This window comes from Colobus angolensis, unplaced genomic scaffold (assembly GCF_000951035.1).
Source record: "Colobus angolensis palliatus isolate OR3802 unplaced genomic scaffold, Cang.pa_1.0 Scaffold38, whole genome shotgun sequence".
Classification (NCBI taxonomy): domain Eukaryota; kingdom Metazoa; phylum Chordata; class Mammalia; order Primates; family Cercopithecidae; genus Colobus; species Colobus angolensis.
The window spans coordinates 2,755,782-2,772,860 of NW_012117154.1; the positions used below are offsets into that span (position 1 = coordinate 2,755,782).

Here is a 17,079-nt window from a genome sequence, read left to right on the forward strand (position 1 = left end):
ATCCAGCTCGGCAGATTATGAAAAGGGTAAAAATCTCTTTCTTTTGAGAATCCCCATGTATCCTTAGGCAACATCTCTGTAATTTAACAGCCTTTAAAACTTAAAATCATAAGAAAAGTCAACACAGCCCTTAGCATTACATAGTTTACTTATCAATCCTTAGTATTCCCAGTTTGAGCTAGGGATTAACATTTGCTAATCTAGTTGGAATCAATTTTTCCTACAATGCTCTATTTTGTCACCTAGTTTTGACAAATTCATTCCTTCTCTTCCCAAATACTAGGATAATAGACAGTCTCAAACTGTTAAGTTGCAAATTTCTTAGGGTTTCTGCTTTATTATTTCCTTGATATCTACAGCAGAAGTTCAGAGGTAGAACTTCAATATTAACAGGTGAAAAGTTCTACAATGACTTGTTGCACTCCATCACATTAGAATAATTGAACTATTATTTCCATACAACATCAGAAAACTACAGTATTTGGTGACAACTGCAAGATACCTGATAAATATATCAACTTACTATTCATGAAAAAGAATGGAGCTGGTTATTTCAGCTATAAAAGGGCAAAGCAAAAAGACCATTTTCTAGCCATTTAAAAGTTACTCAAAAAATTGATACAATGGAGTGAAAAGGAAAGCAAAAAAGATTGTGAGCACCTTTAACAATGTTCTTGCATTCTACTGATATACAAACTTCTGGGGTTTCAGTTGGCACAATCAAGTTCAACTTGTACTGACAGAAAATACTAAAATTCTTCCTATTTAGTTTTTAATATCAAACAGGGAGGTTAGTAAATTGTTTTCTGATTCTTCTACAAAAACAGAAAGTCTAGAAGACAGAAGGAATGTAGTATGCACCTCTTATTCTAATAATTTTTACTTACGAGGTCATAATGAGTGCAAAGGGCTTAGTGATGCATCTTATTCTTTATTTTTGGACAGTAATGCCCTCAGATGGTGTTTTTATTGGTTTATATCCCCCTTTTCCATTTGCCCTTCTGTTTTGAAGTGCTTTTTCTTAAATCTTAAGTTCTTTGCCTTCATTTTCTTATAAACCCAATTTCCTCTTTAGGTGCAACTCTACTATTTGAAAGGAACCTTTCAATTTACAAGCTGTGAGTAACTGCTATATCATTCTTTCCAAGGATTAATAAACCGAGAAATGATTTAATCAGATATTTGCCACTTACCAAAAGGGAGGCCGACCTTAGGAATTACTTGAATATGGGATAAACTTTTCCTTTTATTCGTAAGTTACTTCACATTGTAAGTATACCATTTTAAATAAGGAGGACACGAAAAAAGAAAGCTTTGTTAACACTCATCTATCTTGTGAATGTTTGAAATCATTTTTCCTTTATATGCTTGGTAAAGTGAGTCTTTCCAAGAAAGCAAAAATCAAATCTGAGTACCTCAAAGCCTTTAAAACCATAAATGAATAAAACCATAGGACTTTGGACATACACAACCAAAGTAGTTTTTGTTTTTCACATACACCATTAGTTGAACTTCAAGTGCAGTGGAAAAGTACAGCACTTATTTCTGGATCAGTTCACAGTCAAATTATAACCCTTTATCTTTTTCTCAAGAATACTACAAACTGACCCTAAATAATAAAGTACACCTGTGCATTAAATCCCTGGGCATTTTGCATAACGTAGAAAAAAAGCCAAACATGTTCTAGTGCTCAATGTAAACATTTTTAACTATTAATGATTTATTTTCCTTAAAGGTACTTAGGAGTGTGTGTGTCACATATTCAAAGTTAACCTTAGGAATAGCACCATAACCAAAAAAACCCATAAAAATTATTTTCTCCATTATCTTTTAGTTTTATTTCATAACTTGAGAAGCTACCATTGTCAGCTATGCTTTTAAAGACATCAGGTTCATTCTTGCTTCTGATGAAACCAAATCTGATTAAAAACCAAAATACCAGTTCTGTATGCAAGGGTCTAACTATTTTGGACTGAAAGAAAAAATAGTAATTGGATGACCAGTCAATGACCAATAATTAATGCAGTCCAAAGAATGAGAACAGTTCTATTAATGAAGCCTAAACTGTCAAAATATCGTTTTACCAAAAGAATGTATGTACTTATTAATGTATTCCATATTTATTTATGGATTTTTTTGGTACCTTTTTGCAAATGATGGTAAACATGGAGTTATAAACCTGAGAACAGATTATAAAACAGAGAAGGTTAAGAAGAGTTTAAATAAATTAATGGATTTGACATCTATCGCCAGCTCTTAAAATTAGGGAAGTAAAAGGCATCCCATTAGTCCTTTCAGTCTTAGTCAAGGACAATTACCACAAATCAATCTGTGTACTATGTACTTAACACAAGCTCTGAGAAGAAAAGCATCCTAGTTCTGAAATGGTGATAGCTCTCTAAGCCACAAATGAGAGGTAGGTTTCCCACCTATCTCAGCTGATAATATCCAAATACATCCTTCTCCATGCATCAGAGTAGAAAGAAAATGTACCTCCTACTATGTTAAGTGGAATAGATAACTACAAATAGGAACACTTCAGAACATTCTCTAACATTAATACCAGTCTGATGCTTCGTCTTATCTGCCACTTCAAAGATACACAGGAGAAAAGGTTAATTTTGTCTGAAACCAAACACAATTAGGGCTAATAAATAACACTGTCTAACATTGATACCAGTCTGATGCTTCACCTTACCTGCCATTTCAAAGATACACAGGAGAAAAGGGTTAATTTTGTCTGAAACTAAACACAACTAGGGCTAATAAATAACTTACAGGTGGGGTACTGTAACATATCCCTTACCCAGTAAATATGTAAACCATTTGAATCAAGTCCATCTTCAGGCACAAACAAGTTAGGAGTGGCCACCTACACTGGAGTAGCATAACCTATCAAGTATTTGGTTAGAAAATAAGTGTACTATTTGTGTGATAAAGTTTCACTTTAAATGGATTATAAAATTATTTTCCCACGAAACATTTCTTACATTTGGACTAGAAGTCACTAATAAAGACATACTTAGTTGCCCCAGCAAAGAATGCTTAGGATTGCACATGGAAGCAGTAAACTAAAACAAAGAGATGCAAAATGACATTTAACTATTTTCCTATATAGGTAAGATTTGCAATTGTACTCTTTAACAAAACTCAACTCTACAATTGCAATACAGATGGGGGAAACCTACATATTAACTTAAATATTCTTTTAGCCCTGTACACTCTATTAAAGAACATACTTCTAAATCTAAGGCACACAAATTCCTCTATTTCACAGAGTAAGATTATGGAAGAGCAAGATTTTGGTTAAATCCCTTACAATGGAAACCAGGAGATCTTGGACAGAAGACAAATTATATAGCATTTTGTTAGTGCACAATTTAAAAGAAAATGCTATGACTATGCTCTGATCTTAGAGATTTAAAACATGCACTCAAATCATTAAAAATAATTTACTAGCACTTTATAAATTCAAGTTTATAACATAAAAGTGATCACGTTTTCCTTAAAAAGAAAAAAACCCAACAGCACTTGGAAAGAAAATTAGAAACCATTTCAATGAAAATGACCAGATCTGGTATAATGCATTCTACTCAAGTAGCCAGGGAAAGAAAAAAAAAGTGGTAGGTACCTTGCCTACTAATCATGGTTACACCTCCCATGATTATAGTGTCAGTATGCATGTATTTATGAAGACTCTGTAAACATATTGTGAAATTTGTTGTAACTACTAAGAACAGGGGTTAGAAACTACTGCCTCTTTGACAAATTCAGAAAATAACTGCATGACACTTGCTGCCATGAAAGTAATGCTCATTGGTTTTGATAACCAGGATGTCTAGTGTTTAACATATTTCAAACTCTTGCTATATGTAGGTCAAATACTGTCAAAATAGACTGCCCCCAAAATGAAGCATATTTTGGCACCTGTGCTGAATGCTGCTACAAAGACCAGCAAGTGCAAATAAAAATAACAGTCATGATTTAGTCACATTCATAACTTTTCATAGAAAAATATAAATATATTCCCTGAATTGTAAGACAAAAAAATAATTTTAACAGCCAGCTTTCACCATAAATTCCAGTCCATTTCCTCTTAAATGAACTGGCTTTCCCTCAAGGTCATAAGGTGCAACCATTGAAATCTAACACATTTTCTAAGCTTCTATCATCATCTCCATCATGGTATCTCACAGTCCTTCTACCCTGATTTCTCGTTTTTATTTTTGAACGTCGAAGAACTCTTTTAGATTTTGCATAATCCAAATCCTCCCAGTCATTATCATCCACACTTAACCTAGGGCGTTTGCTTTGTCTCTGACGTCTCACAGTTTTAGATATGTTAGCTGTAAAAGTTTTACCTTTTCTAACTACTTTTGCTTTTCCTTTCATTTTCCTCCTTTTGGTTTTTGTATTATCGGTACAGTCAATATCTGATTCAGTTACAGATCCCAAATCTGATGATTTGGAACTAGTATCAGGTTTACACTTTGAATTCCCAGTTGTTTCAGAGAGTTTCACATTTTCCAATTCAGGATGCGATCTTTTCCTTTTTACTTCCTTCTCTGCTGCTTCCTGTGAATCATGAATCACTTTTGTCTTACTGAAAGGAGCCTTTCCATAGGTCCTAAGTCTTCTGCCATTCCACCTGCGCAGCCCATAATTCAGTTCCACTTCAAAATTATTCTCTGCAGTAGCTTTTTGTGCCAAAGTTGACTCTGAAGAAAATGTCCTATCAGTCTCACTCCCTGGAATATGACTTTTTGAATCTTCTCCTGAAGATGCTACAGAGGAACTTTTTGTTTTAGAAGGTGCATCTATTTTGTGAATATTGGTATGCCTGTGCTTCTGTTCTGAATTCAATGTATCTTCAGAGTCTGAGTCTCCATTTAGAGCCTGACTAAGCACTTTTGTACTACCTTCGGAGTCAGGATCAGGTGGCTTGCCTTCACAGGCATACTGTTCACTTGGCACTTCATAATGTACACTTCCTTCACAATCACTCAATTTCTTCTTAGCTGTAGTACAAGCAAGATGGACAGGTTTTTTCCTTCCATTTTTGCTTCTAGTGTGCACATTTTCTAAACTGACATCTTCTACATCACTCATGAGCTTAATCTTATTGGCAGCCGTAGCTGCACATCTTCGAGTAATCCTTAGGAGACCTGTTCTGGCTTTTGATGATTTCTTAGCCACCTGTAAACTACTGTCTGAGTCACTGGAACAGACCCTTTTCCTGGAAATTTTTCTGCTTTGTCCACTGTCTTGTGATGTAGAATCTAAAAGTTAAAGAGTAGATTTCTATTAATCTTTTGTAAGTAATTAAGTCTAAAGGAATTATATGTTCAATATTAAAAAGAAGTTCAGAATTCATATTAATTTGAAGGGGGTATCGCAGTGAATGGAATGGTACACACTTCTTAGTATAGTCGTATGTTGCTCAACAGCAAGGATACATTCTGAGAAATGCATCGTTAGGCTATTTCGTCTTAAGCAAACATCAGAGTGTGCTTACACAAACCTTATGGTACAGCCTACTACACACCTAGGTTATATGGTATAGCCTGTTACTCCTAGGCTATAAACCTGTACGACGTGCTACTGTTCTGAATGCTGCAGGCAGTTGTTACGCAATGGAAAGTATGTGTGTATGTATCCAAACAGAAAAGGTAATGCACTACACTAGGACTAGAGGACAGCTATAATGCCTTCACTAAGCAACAGAAATTTTTCACCTTCATTATAATCTTATGAGACCACCACTGTTATGCAGCACATGACTGTACTTTAAAGCAGTAACTTTTTCATCCTCAGCACCATTCAAATTCAACACATTCTCATCAGTAACATCCCATGATCTTGACACTATATTAACATGAATACAACTAAACTCTGTTTACCATAGCACTAGCATATGCAAACTAATCACTTAACACTTAGCCTCTCTGAACCTCCCCGTAACTCTCCAAGCTCCAATCACACAAATACTTTTCATCTTAGTTTTAGCTGTCCTCTGCTCTATAGTATTTTTTTAATCAATCCCCATGTACCAGGAGTACAATCTGAATTCAGCAAGTTATTTCACCACTTTGTGCTCCAGTTACCACCTGTAAAATGAAAGCTAGTACCTACTTCATAGAAGAAATGTAGACTAAACTGCTTATTAATGGAAAGCATTTAGAAAAACTTCCTAATAGAAACAGCTCAGGAACTGTCTTATTTGCTATTACTAACATCCCTTTTAAATAGTCCTACCCTTTTTGTCTACTGCTTAAGCTATCAACACCACAGATTATAAATGTGCCCCTCTCTGCTTTATTCAAGCCCAGCTCTAATATAATGTATCCCCATCATCAATACAAGAAGTGAAATCTTTAACAGACATAGTTCTTAAGGCCAAGATTGCCTGTTAGGTGAATAAAACTATACTCAATAAAAAGTTACGCATGCATGTAAGAATATAAAGGATGAACAGAAAAGGCTAACACAGAATGCATGGGAGGGAAAGAAACAGCAAAGAGAAAAAAGTTTCAAGGGAAAATTTTTCAGGGGGGAAAAAAAATCAGTGTGTAAGAGGAGTAAAAGGATGATGAAAGTAAATCAGTGAACAAAGATACGTGTTTTGAATTACCTTTCATAAAATTGTTTGGTTTTTCTTTTTTGTCATCATCTGAATCTAAATCAGTTTCAGTTCCATGATCTGAGGAACACTGGGACACAGCAATAGGATCATAGTTCAGATTTCCTGAAATTGGGTTCATTTCCATTTTATGACATTTCCCATCTTCTTTATCTTGCTCCTCAGATTCAGAATCTTCTGAATCACTCAAAATCTTTGCTTTTTTAAAGAAACTCGCATTCTTGTGAAATGTATTGTATTTCCTACCACCAGATCTTCCTGGTTCAGAATCTGCTTCCTCTGAGATGCTCTCTGCCTTAAGTTTCTGCACAGACGTTGATGGGCCAGCAGTTCTGTTACATGCACGATCTGAATCATGACTTTTAGAGTCTTCCTCAGAAGACTCTATTTTAAGAAATTTCGTTTTTGAGGGTGCTAGAGTATGGGACTTGTAACCATTAGCATGCCAATTTTTCCGGGCTACCCACAAATCACTTTCTGACTCTGAATCTCTGTTTTCAGATTCATCAACATTACTCTGGACAGTGTGAGAATTGAACACTGGTAATGGTTGATTTTCATCTTTTAGCTCCTCTTCTTCAATTTCGGACTTTAAGCTCTGTTCATCTTCAGAATTATGTAGTAACTTTTTTCTAGCTACAGCAGAAGCATTGCGGTGAGGCAGCTTCCGACCAGAACAGACACTTTCAGAGCTAGAATTCTCTTCTACATCACTCATTAGCTTTATCTTATTGGCAGCCACAGCAGCACACTTCCGTAAGACCTTTCGGTTATTTCCAGCTCTGGCTTTTAGAATTTCACCAGTCTCCAATGAATTGTTATCAGAATCACTTAAATAGACTCTCTTTCGAGTGGCTTTTCTGCCACATCCATTTTCTAATGAAACAGGACCTAGAAATAAGGTTAACAATAAGATTAAAAAGATTTTCCTTATTTCAACATTTTTAAATGACTACAACATTTTAATGATTTTCTTCACTTTTGGGAGAAGCAGGGAGGAGACAAAGTTTCGCTCTTGTTGCCCAGGCTGGAGTGTAATGGTGTGATTTTGGCTCACTGCAACCTCTGCCTCCCGGGCGCAAATCCTACCTCAGCCTCCTGAGTAGCTGGGATTACAGGCACCAGTCACCATGCCTGGCTAATTTTTTGTATTTTTACTAGAGACACGGTTTCACCATGGTGGCCAGGCTAGGCTGGTCTCAAACTCCTGACCTCAGGTGATCCGCCCACCTCGGCCTCCCAAAGTGCTGGGATGACAGGCATTGAGCCACCACACCCAGCTTTTTCTTCACTTTTTAATGCCAAAATTCATTTCCTTCCTAAATCTAAAGAACATAAAGGACATTAACTTAATCTTATGTAGATGCATTAAATCAAGAATCTATTCAATTTATAACTTTTGGATTCTTTTGATATACATCCCACAAAAGTATTACTGAGTCTCTTACCAGTTTTTCTTTGAGCAGCTCTAGTTCTGGTTACCCTGAGATTGCTGCTTCTAGATAGCCCACTACGTGAGGAGGATTCACGAGCTCTTGAACTCTCTTTGCTTTCCTCAGAACTACTGGAAGCTGACGATGACAAAGAGGTAGCTAAAGAATCTTCCATTTCACTTTCTAGGAAAAATGAAGTATAAATAGTTACATATATTCTGCTGTCTTTACACACATAAGCAAGCAATTCATAACATTACTCTGAACATTACATAACATTACTACAAAAGCAGATTCCTAAAATGCTTAGAATGTATTTTTAAAAACCATTCCCAAAAAAAAGCTGATGAAATTTGGAGTATTAAAAGGTACATAATCAGCATTCCAAATAGTTTTTGCTTCTATTTCTAAAAATAACAGATTAATCCTAGCGTAGATTTACAAAATATAGTTTTATGTCTTTTATAAACAGACTTCCAATTAAAAATTTAATTAGCTGCAGGCCAGGCACGGTGACTCACTCTTGGGAGGCTGAGGTGGGTGGATCACTTGAGGCCAGGAGTTCGAGACTAGCCTGGCCAAATAGTGAAATCCCATCTCTACTAAAAATACAAAATTAGCTAGGCATGGTGGCAGGAGCCTGAAATCCCAGCTACTTGGGAGGCTGAGGCAGAAGAATCACTGGAACCCGGGAGGCGAAGGTTGCAGTGAGCCAAGATCATGCCACCGCACTCCAGCCTGGGTGACAGAAAGAGACTCTGTCTCAAAAATAAATTAATTGGCTCCGCATGTACTTCCTTCTGTGATATCAGACAGGCATTTCATATAAAAAAGACACCATCATTTCAAGTCCAGCATTTCAGAAGACATAGTTTGCATGTCTCACCATCCTTTTACCCCTTCCTAATAGCATAGTAAGGTCATTTCCGTAAGCTACACGAGAGAGAGAGTGTGAGACAGAAGAAAAGAAAACTGGCTGTGATACAAAAATACCAGACACCAAATTGTGGCTCATCCTTTGAACTTGTTCTGCTGTTTGCCCACCTCAGCTACTCCTGTCAACTCTACCATCTATCACCTTGACTCCCTGTTTTCAGGCTCTTCCCCTCCCCCTGCACATCACTGCCAAACTTAATCTTCCTGAAACAATGTGACTCTCTCACTCAATAAGGAACCCATTCAGTAATCCAAACTCTTCTGCAAGGCTTGAAAGTCACTAAACTGTGACTGTACTCTACCTGTTTGATCCTATTGTTTGTAACATTCCCCAAAACGCAGTCTTTTCATATGCACAAAATGCATCCTTCTTTCCTTCAGTGCATTTTGTCATAGTTGCTACTAGGCTGTAATGTGTCTGCTTATCCCTAGTGCCATTTTCGATTACTCCAGCATACTCTGATTGGACATTCCATGCTATGAATGTATCCCTTAAAACAATGTACAGTTCTAATGTGACACACATGAACTTGCTTGTCTTTCTCCACATTTTATCACAGTCCACTTCCATTCCAAACTTTTATCTGTATATTTTTCAATGCTGCCATTACTATTTATTGAAATACTAGGTAATAGAAGACGTGCATAAATGATTCAATTATAATAGTAAATAGTATGCTATTGTCATGTGTCGGCAAAGCCACTGAGAGCAATACAGAAGTAGATACACACCACAGCCTCATTTGTACAATGTTAACAAAGGGTTAGCATCAGCTACAGTTACACTACCGGATGGCAACAACATGAACAGTTTAGAATTTACTAGGTCATCAGCTTTGAACTTACAAGATTATCAGTACTTCTTAATTTTTAAATTAAGAAGATACAAAAACTTCAAATACTGCACACCAAGTGTGAAGAATCAATGTATCACATAATTGAAAATTCAGTATAAATGTACCATTTACAAAGCACTGGCATAATGAATTGGAACATAATTGAATTGTTCCATGTTTATTATGTGTATCTCTTCCATTAAACTATAAGTTCTTTCAGTGTCGAGGCCACTTGGGTGCTCGCCAACGAAATAACAAAATATTCCACTTCTCACCAGATAACGTAGAACCATTTGTTATAGGTCTGTTTCTTCTCCTTCTTTCTGATAATTCTGCTGAATCTGAAGAGTCACCAGAAGTAACACCTGAAGAAATACCAGCACTTGTCTTGTGGGTTCCAAGATAAGCTGTTCTACTTGAGGTAGACTGGGTAGGAGAACCTACCAACTCAGGAATTATTTTTGTCTGAGATTTTAACCTCTTCTGCTTGAGGTTTCTGGTCAAACATATGAACAAAGGAAACAGTATTTAACAAAATATAAAGATAACTAGTTCACAGAGAATGACTAAATAGAAGTGTATCATATTTCTTAAACTGAGGAATTTTATGATCAAAACATTAAAATATTCACTATTAACATTTTATTCTGGCACTGATTATTAGTAGTATTTCCTAACTCTAAATTTAACATACTGTTATTCAAATTTGGAGTAATGAACAAATGTTCCAAGTAAGAGTTACAGAAAATTATTTGAATACCTTACGTTCTTTGGATTAAATGCTAAGAGGAACCAACATTTATGTAATATAGGCATTCATTCATACTACCAATTTAAGCCTCGATAGAACCCAACTTTCTCCTCTCTTATTTATATGTCCCTAAAGACAGAATAAGGTTAAGAGGGGAAATCAACACAACCTAAACAGGAAAAGTTAAAAAAAGGAATCAGAATAAAATGATTTTTGTCCCAAGACCAGACTATTTACATCTAACTGCACCCATCCCACCATGGTTGGCCCCTAGGCCAGGAATTACGGGAAAAGAGAGTGGAAGTTTAAGGCGTGTGAGAAATCTGGGTGAATATTGAGATAATCCTATTTTCCTTTAAAACAATAAGAAATGGCTGAAAACGCCTGTAATCTCAGCACTTTAGGAGGCCAAGGCAGGTGGATCAATTGAAGCCAGAGTTCAAACAGTAGCCTGGGCAACATAGCATGACCCCATGCCTACAAAAAATTTAAAAATTAGCTGGGCGTAGTTGTGTACCCCTACGACTATAGCTACTAGCCCAGGAGCTTGACATTGTGACAAACTATGATCACACCGTGCACTCCGGCCTGGGCAACAGAGACAGACCCTGCTTCTTAAAACAAAAGCAAAACAGCCTTTTAAGTGGTATCTAGACATTGAAGCTTAAAGTTAATCACAATTCTTTAAAGAAATAATTGTCTGTATAAAAAAACTCAAGCCTGTAATATCAAAAATTTTAAATGCCATTAATCATCAAGGGAGAGAACAAAAGTAAATATAAGGCCGGGCACAGTGGCTTACGCAGGTAATCCCAGCACTTTGGAAGCCCGAGGCGGGTGGGGGTCATCTGAGGTCAGGAGTTCGAGACAAGCCTGGCCAACATGGTGAAACCCTGTCTCTACTGAAAATACAAAAACTCAGCTGGGCGTGGTGACGGGTGCCTGTAATCCCAGCTACTCTGGAGGCTGAGGCAGGAGAATTGCTTGAACCCGGGAGGTGGAGGTTGCAGTGAACCGAGATCGCACCACTACACTCCAGCCTGGGCAACAAGAGCAAAACTCCATCTCAAAAGAAAAAAAGAAAAAAGAAAAAGTGTGATCTGATACTACCACTACCTAGGAGAGAGATGGAAGGAAGCTATACTACAGCCAAGTTCCTATATGTATGTAATAAAAGTAGTATTAATATAAAATCGATTGTTTGCAATAGATTGAGATGCATAGTGTCGTCCCTAGAGCAACCACAAAGAAATCCCATCAAGGGGATATACTGCACATTGAAAATATAAATGGAAACAAACTAAACATTGCACAACTCAATTTTTATACTGCAACAATGTAAAGTACCTATAAATGTGATGTTAATCTTAACTACATAGTCAAAGAATAGAGAATGTAAATTAATATACAATTACTGAGAAAGTTAATAAATCCTTCATTTTATATTTCTTTACGAATAATCCTCAGTAATACTGAGGTACATTGTATCAAGGGTACATTTTCCCTTACACAATCAAATGCTCCAAAGACGTACATAAAGATCACATTATTCTCTACATCAGCACTCCCCAACCTTTCTGGCATCAGGGACTGGTTTTGTGGAAGACAGTTTTTCCACGGACTGGGACTGGGGCCAGTGAATGGGCAGAGTTCAAGATGAAACTGTTTCACCTCAGATCATCAGGCATTAGATCCTCATAAGGAGCACACAACCTGGATCCCTCACATGCACAGTTACAACAGGGTTCCTGTTCCTGCTCCTCTGAAAATCTAATGCCCCCGCAGATCTGACAGCAGACAGAGCTCAGGTGGTAATGCTTGTTTGCCAGCCAATCACATCCTACTATGTGGCCCAGTCTACACAAGGAGAGGGTGTTGGGGACCCTGGCTCTACATTAAAAAGCCAATTCTTATGCAAAATACAAATGATACTTTAAATAAACCTTAAGATTTGAAAAAATCTATAATTTTACATATTTATAGAATTATAAACCAATACAACAGCTCTATATTCACAGAAATGCTTTCAAGTTTTAAAACCCATGACTAGTCTTTTCAGAATGCACAGTGAAGATTAAATAATACAATCTTAAATTTTTTTAAAAATGCATACAGGCTGGGCGCAGTGGCTCACGCCTATAATCCCAACACATTGGGAGGCCGAAGTGAGAGGATCTTGATCCCAAGAGTTCAAGACCAGCATGGGCACCACAGTGAGACCCCATCTCTACAAAAAATAATTTTTAAAAATTAGCCAGGCTTGGTGACACACCCTTGTGGTCCCAACTACTCAGGAGGCTGAGGTGAGAGGAACTGCTTGAGACCAGAAACTTGCAGCTGCAGTGGTCATAATCCTATCACTAGACTCCAGCCTGGGCAACATAGTTAAAACCTATCTCAAAAAATAAATAGGGCCAAGGACGGTGGCTCATGCCTGCAATCCTAACACTTTGGGAGGCCGAGGCAGGTGGATTGCCTGAGCTCAGGAGTTCGAGACGAGCCTGGGCAACACGGTGAAACCCCGTCTCTACTAAAATACAAAAAATTAGTCAGGCATGGCAGCGTGCGCCTGTAGTCCCAGCTACACAGGAGGCTGAGACAGGAGAACTGCTTGAACTCAGGAGGCGGAGGTTGCAGTGAGCCAAGATTGTACCACTGCACTCCAGCCTAGGCAACAGAGAGAGACTCTGTCTCCAAAAATAAATAAAAACTAAAAAAAATGAATAGGCCGGGTGTGGTGGCTCACATCTGTAATCCCAATATTTTGGGTGCCCAAGGTGGGTGGATCACCTGCGGTCAGGAGTTGGAGACCAGCCTGGCCAACATGGTGAAACCCTGTATCTTCTAAAAATAAAAAAAATTAGTCAGGCATGGTGGTGCGCACCTGTAGTCCCAGCTACTTGGGAGGCTAAGGCAGGAAAATCACTTGAACCTGGGAGGCAGAGGTTGTGGTAAGCCGAGATCATGCCACTGCACTCCAGCCTGGGTGACAGAGTGAGACTCTGTTTCCAAAATTAAATAAATAAAGCAAGCTTGCCATAACCAATTTACCTGATGCTTTTGTTAGGCTGACTGTCACCTTTACAATTTTGCCGTTGTTTGAACCTCTGGCTTCTTCGAAGTTTTTCATTGAATTTTTGACCAATTTTAAAATCTGAAGAGATTTTCTTCATTTTTTCTTCAAATAAGGCAGATAATCTCAAGGTCATACTATAAATCTGCAAGGATATAGAAACAAAGTAGAATTACAAAATAGCCTTAAAAGTATTTGAGAAATCATTGTAATCATTGAGATCACTTGCAATATATTATATCACTGCTTATAGGTAATGGCTGTCACCCATTTTTTTTTTCTATTTCCAACCCCCTTCCCTTAGTGACATCTGGAAATAACAAGAAGTATCAAATACATACCTCTCAGATGATAAGAAAGTAGTTTGAAGTCAAGCATCTACATTCAGGACTTGTGTCTATATGTCAGTGAATCTCAACTGTTTTTGCCTATTCTAACATCTGTATGTACAAACCCAAAAATATACCCTCTCCCAAAGTTAGATGGGAAGTTGATTGGTTTTAGGGCTGCTATTTAGGCTACAGAAGCACTGTGTCTCTTTGGGGCAAGGGAACAAAAGCACTTTTATATACCAGTCTCTATCTGTAATCTGTTTTTAATGCCACCTAACTCTAAAATGAAACAAAACTACCTTGCATCCAGTAGTAGAAAGTATAACACAGAACGTTAATGCATATGAAAGATTTGTTTTAACAATGTTTATAATTAAATAACATCAAATCTTAAATACTTCTGGATACAGCTATGTATGTACAGAAGTACTCTTATACTCCTCCACAACCTTTCCTGAAAATAATTGCAAAAGTCTGATGCTCAAAAGTTAAATATAAGTCTTGTGCATGGCAGTGTTGGTGAAGACACTCCAATGCTAGAAAACTTTTTTAAAAAGTATGTGAGATATACAAATTTCTTACATGCTTCTCATATAGATATATATCTACTCACAAATGAATGTGAAATTTGTTATACTTAATCTGAAATAATCTTTGACAGTTATTTTCAATATTTCATATATATAACTTTTATTCTGCCAGGCACAGTGGCTCACGCCTATAATCCCAGTACTTTGGGAGGCCGAGGCAGACAGATCACTTGAGGTCAAGAGTTCAAAACTAGTCTGGCCAACAACGTGAAACCCCATCTCTGCTAAAAATACAATAATTAGCTGGGCATGGTGGTACACACCTGTAGTCCCAGCTACCTGGGAGGCTAAAGCAGGTGAATTGCTTGAAACCAGGAGGTGGCGGTTGCAGTGAGCCAAGATCTCGCCACTGCTCTCCAGCCTGGGCAACAGAGTGAGACAGTCTCAAAAAAAAAAAAGAAAAGAAAAGAAAAACAACACACACAAAAACAAAACTTCAAAAGTAACAAGTGTTGGCAAGGATGTTAACAAACTGGCCTTTATACATTGCTAGTGGGAATGTAAAATGGTGCAGCCAATATGGAAAACAGTGTAGTGGTTCCTGGAAAAGGTAAACATGAATCATCCAATGACCCAGCAATTCTACTCTTAGGTCTATACCCAAGGGAATTGAGCAAGGTTTCTGACAGATACGTGTATTCCAGAATTTGCTGCAGCATTACTCGTAATGGTCAAGAAGTAGAAACAGCCCAGCTGGCCATCGATACACGAATGAATAAGATATGGTGTAACTACACACTTTAATACTATTCAGCCATAAAATGGAATAAAGTTCTGATACATGCTACAACATGCATAAGCCTTTAAGGCATTACACTAGTGAAATAAATAAGCTGTACACAAAAGGACAAATATGAGAAGATCTCAATTTTTATATGAAATTATCTAGGACAGGCAAATTCAGACACAGAAGTTAGAAGTTTCCAAGGACTGGGGGTAAGGGGAAATTATTGCTTGATGGTTACAGAGCTTCTGTCTGGAATGATGAGAAAGTTTTAGAAAGATTATAAATATAAATGATGTCACTGAATTGTACTCATAAAAATGGCTAAAATGGCAAATGTTATATATAGTTAACCATAGTTTTGAACAACTGACAATGTACTATATCAAAAACCACTGAACTAAAAGCTTTCAGTGGTGAATCGTATGGTGTGCATCCTCAAACATGTATTTGAGGGGTGCAGGGAAGACTTGAATGAAATTTATTTTGTCTCTGAAAAAATACAGTCTTACAAATGGTGACTTTGACAAAAACCCAAGCTTGGAAAAATGTTAGCCTTGAATGTTAAACTGATCCAGCAAGCAGTATGGATCCTGAATCCAACAAAGAGTTCTCAAATTGAGACTAGAGGCAGTAATGCAGTAGGAGTCTAATATTAAGTAATGACAGGGAAATGCAGTTAAAGCAAAACAGTTAATGTCACTGCTTGCAGACACCAAAAAATGTTGTAAGATCAAACAAGTGTTTTACTTTAAATATGACTTTTTACAATTACTCAACACACAAACTACATGGAGTCTTGCTCTGCTGCCCAGGCTAGAGTGCAGTGGCATGACCTCGGCTCACCGCAATCTATGCCTCCCAGGTTCAAGTGGCTCTCATGCCTCAGTTCAAGCGGTTCTCATGCCTAATGCCTGTAGTTGGGATTACAGGCAAGTGGCAGCACACCCAGCTAATTTTTTTATCTACAGTAGAGAAGAGGGCTCACCATGTTGACCAGGCTAGTCTCAAACTCCTGACTTCAAGTGACCTGCCTACCTTGGCCTCCCAAAGTCCTGGGATTACAGGCCTCATCAAGTTTTGAAAAGTTACCCAATGTGTAACATGTTAACAAAACTTTAGTAACGTTCTACTGAAACTGTGTGCCCCAAAGAGTTAAAGAAACCAATAACTAACAAAAATTCTTAAGTTTACAAAATGACCAAAAAAAAAAACCCAACCTACTAAAACACTGAAACTCCCTCTGCTTACGAAATAAGAACTGGCTGAAACTGGTTAAAACCAGCATGGCCAAGTGGAGTCTGCACAGAATGAGCCTGCTGACATCAGAGCCTGAATTTCCAGCATGTTTCACACTAACTTCCCCCAAATTTGCACACGCAACCCATCAAATAACATAAATAACCACACATGCCCAAAGACTTTCCAGACCTCTCCTTTCCTTCCACTAATCACCTACTAATCTCAGAATCCATACCCTGAACCTTTTCTTTAAAAAAAAAAAAAAAATACTGCTTTAAAGGCAGCACAGAAGTCAGATTTGAAATTCACTCCTGTCTCCTTGGGAGTCAACTTTCAATATAAAGCTTATTCTCAAAAACCCAGTGTCACCACTTCACTTGAGTAGGCTAGAAGAAAAAAAAGAAGAAAAAGAAAAACCCTGTGTCATAATATTAGCTTCTAACACATCAAGCAAAGAGCCTCCATTGGCTCTATAACATTATTTGTGGTCTTAATCAGAGAGCTCATGTGTTGCTTCTTCAA

At 37.4% G+C, this 17,079-nt stretch overlaps 1 protein-coding gene across 1 annotated transcript in view; it reads right to left on the reverse strand.

The window, feature by feature from the left end:
- Window positions 1-130: 130 nt before the first annotated feature.
- The window catches only part of BRWD1 (bromodomain and WD repeat domain containing 1), a 134,191-nt gene continuing 117,242 nt past the window's right edge, over window positions 131-17,079 (reverse strand). Inside the window, exons 36-40 of the mRNA XM_011954216.1 lie at window positions 13,648-13,814; window positions 10,121-10,341; window positions 8,089-8,256; window positions 6,632-7,531; window positions 131-5,279 (exon numbers count right to left, since the gene is read on the reverse strand). Of these exons, the coding sequence (XP_011809606.1) occupies window positions 4,123-5,279; window positions 6,632-7,531; window positions 8,089-8,256; window positions 10,121-10,341; window positions 13,648-13,814 (2,613 nt within the window). The 3' untranslated portion in view covers window positions 131-4,122. The remainder of the gene's footprint in view (window positions 5,280-6,631; window positions 7,532-8,088; window positions 8,257-10,120; window positions 10,342-13,647; window positions 13,815-17,079) is intronic.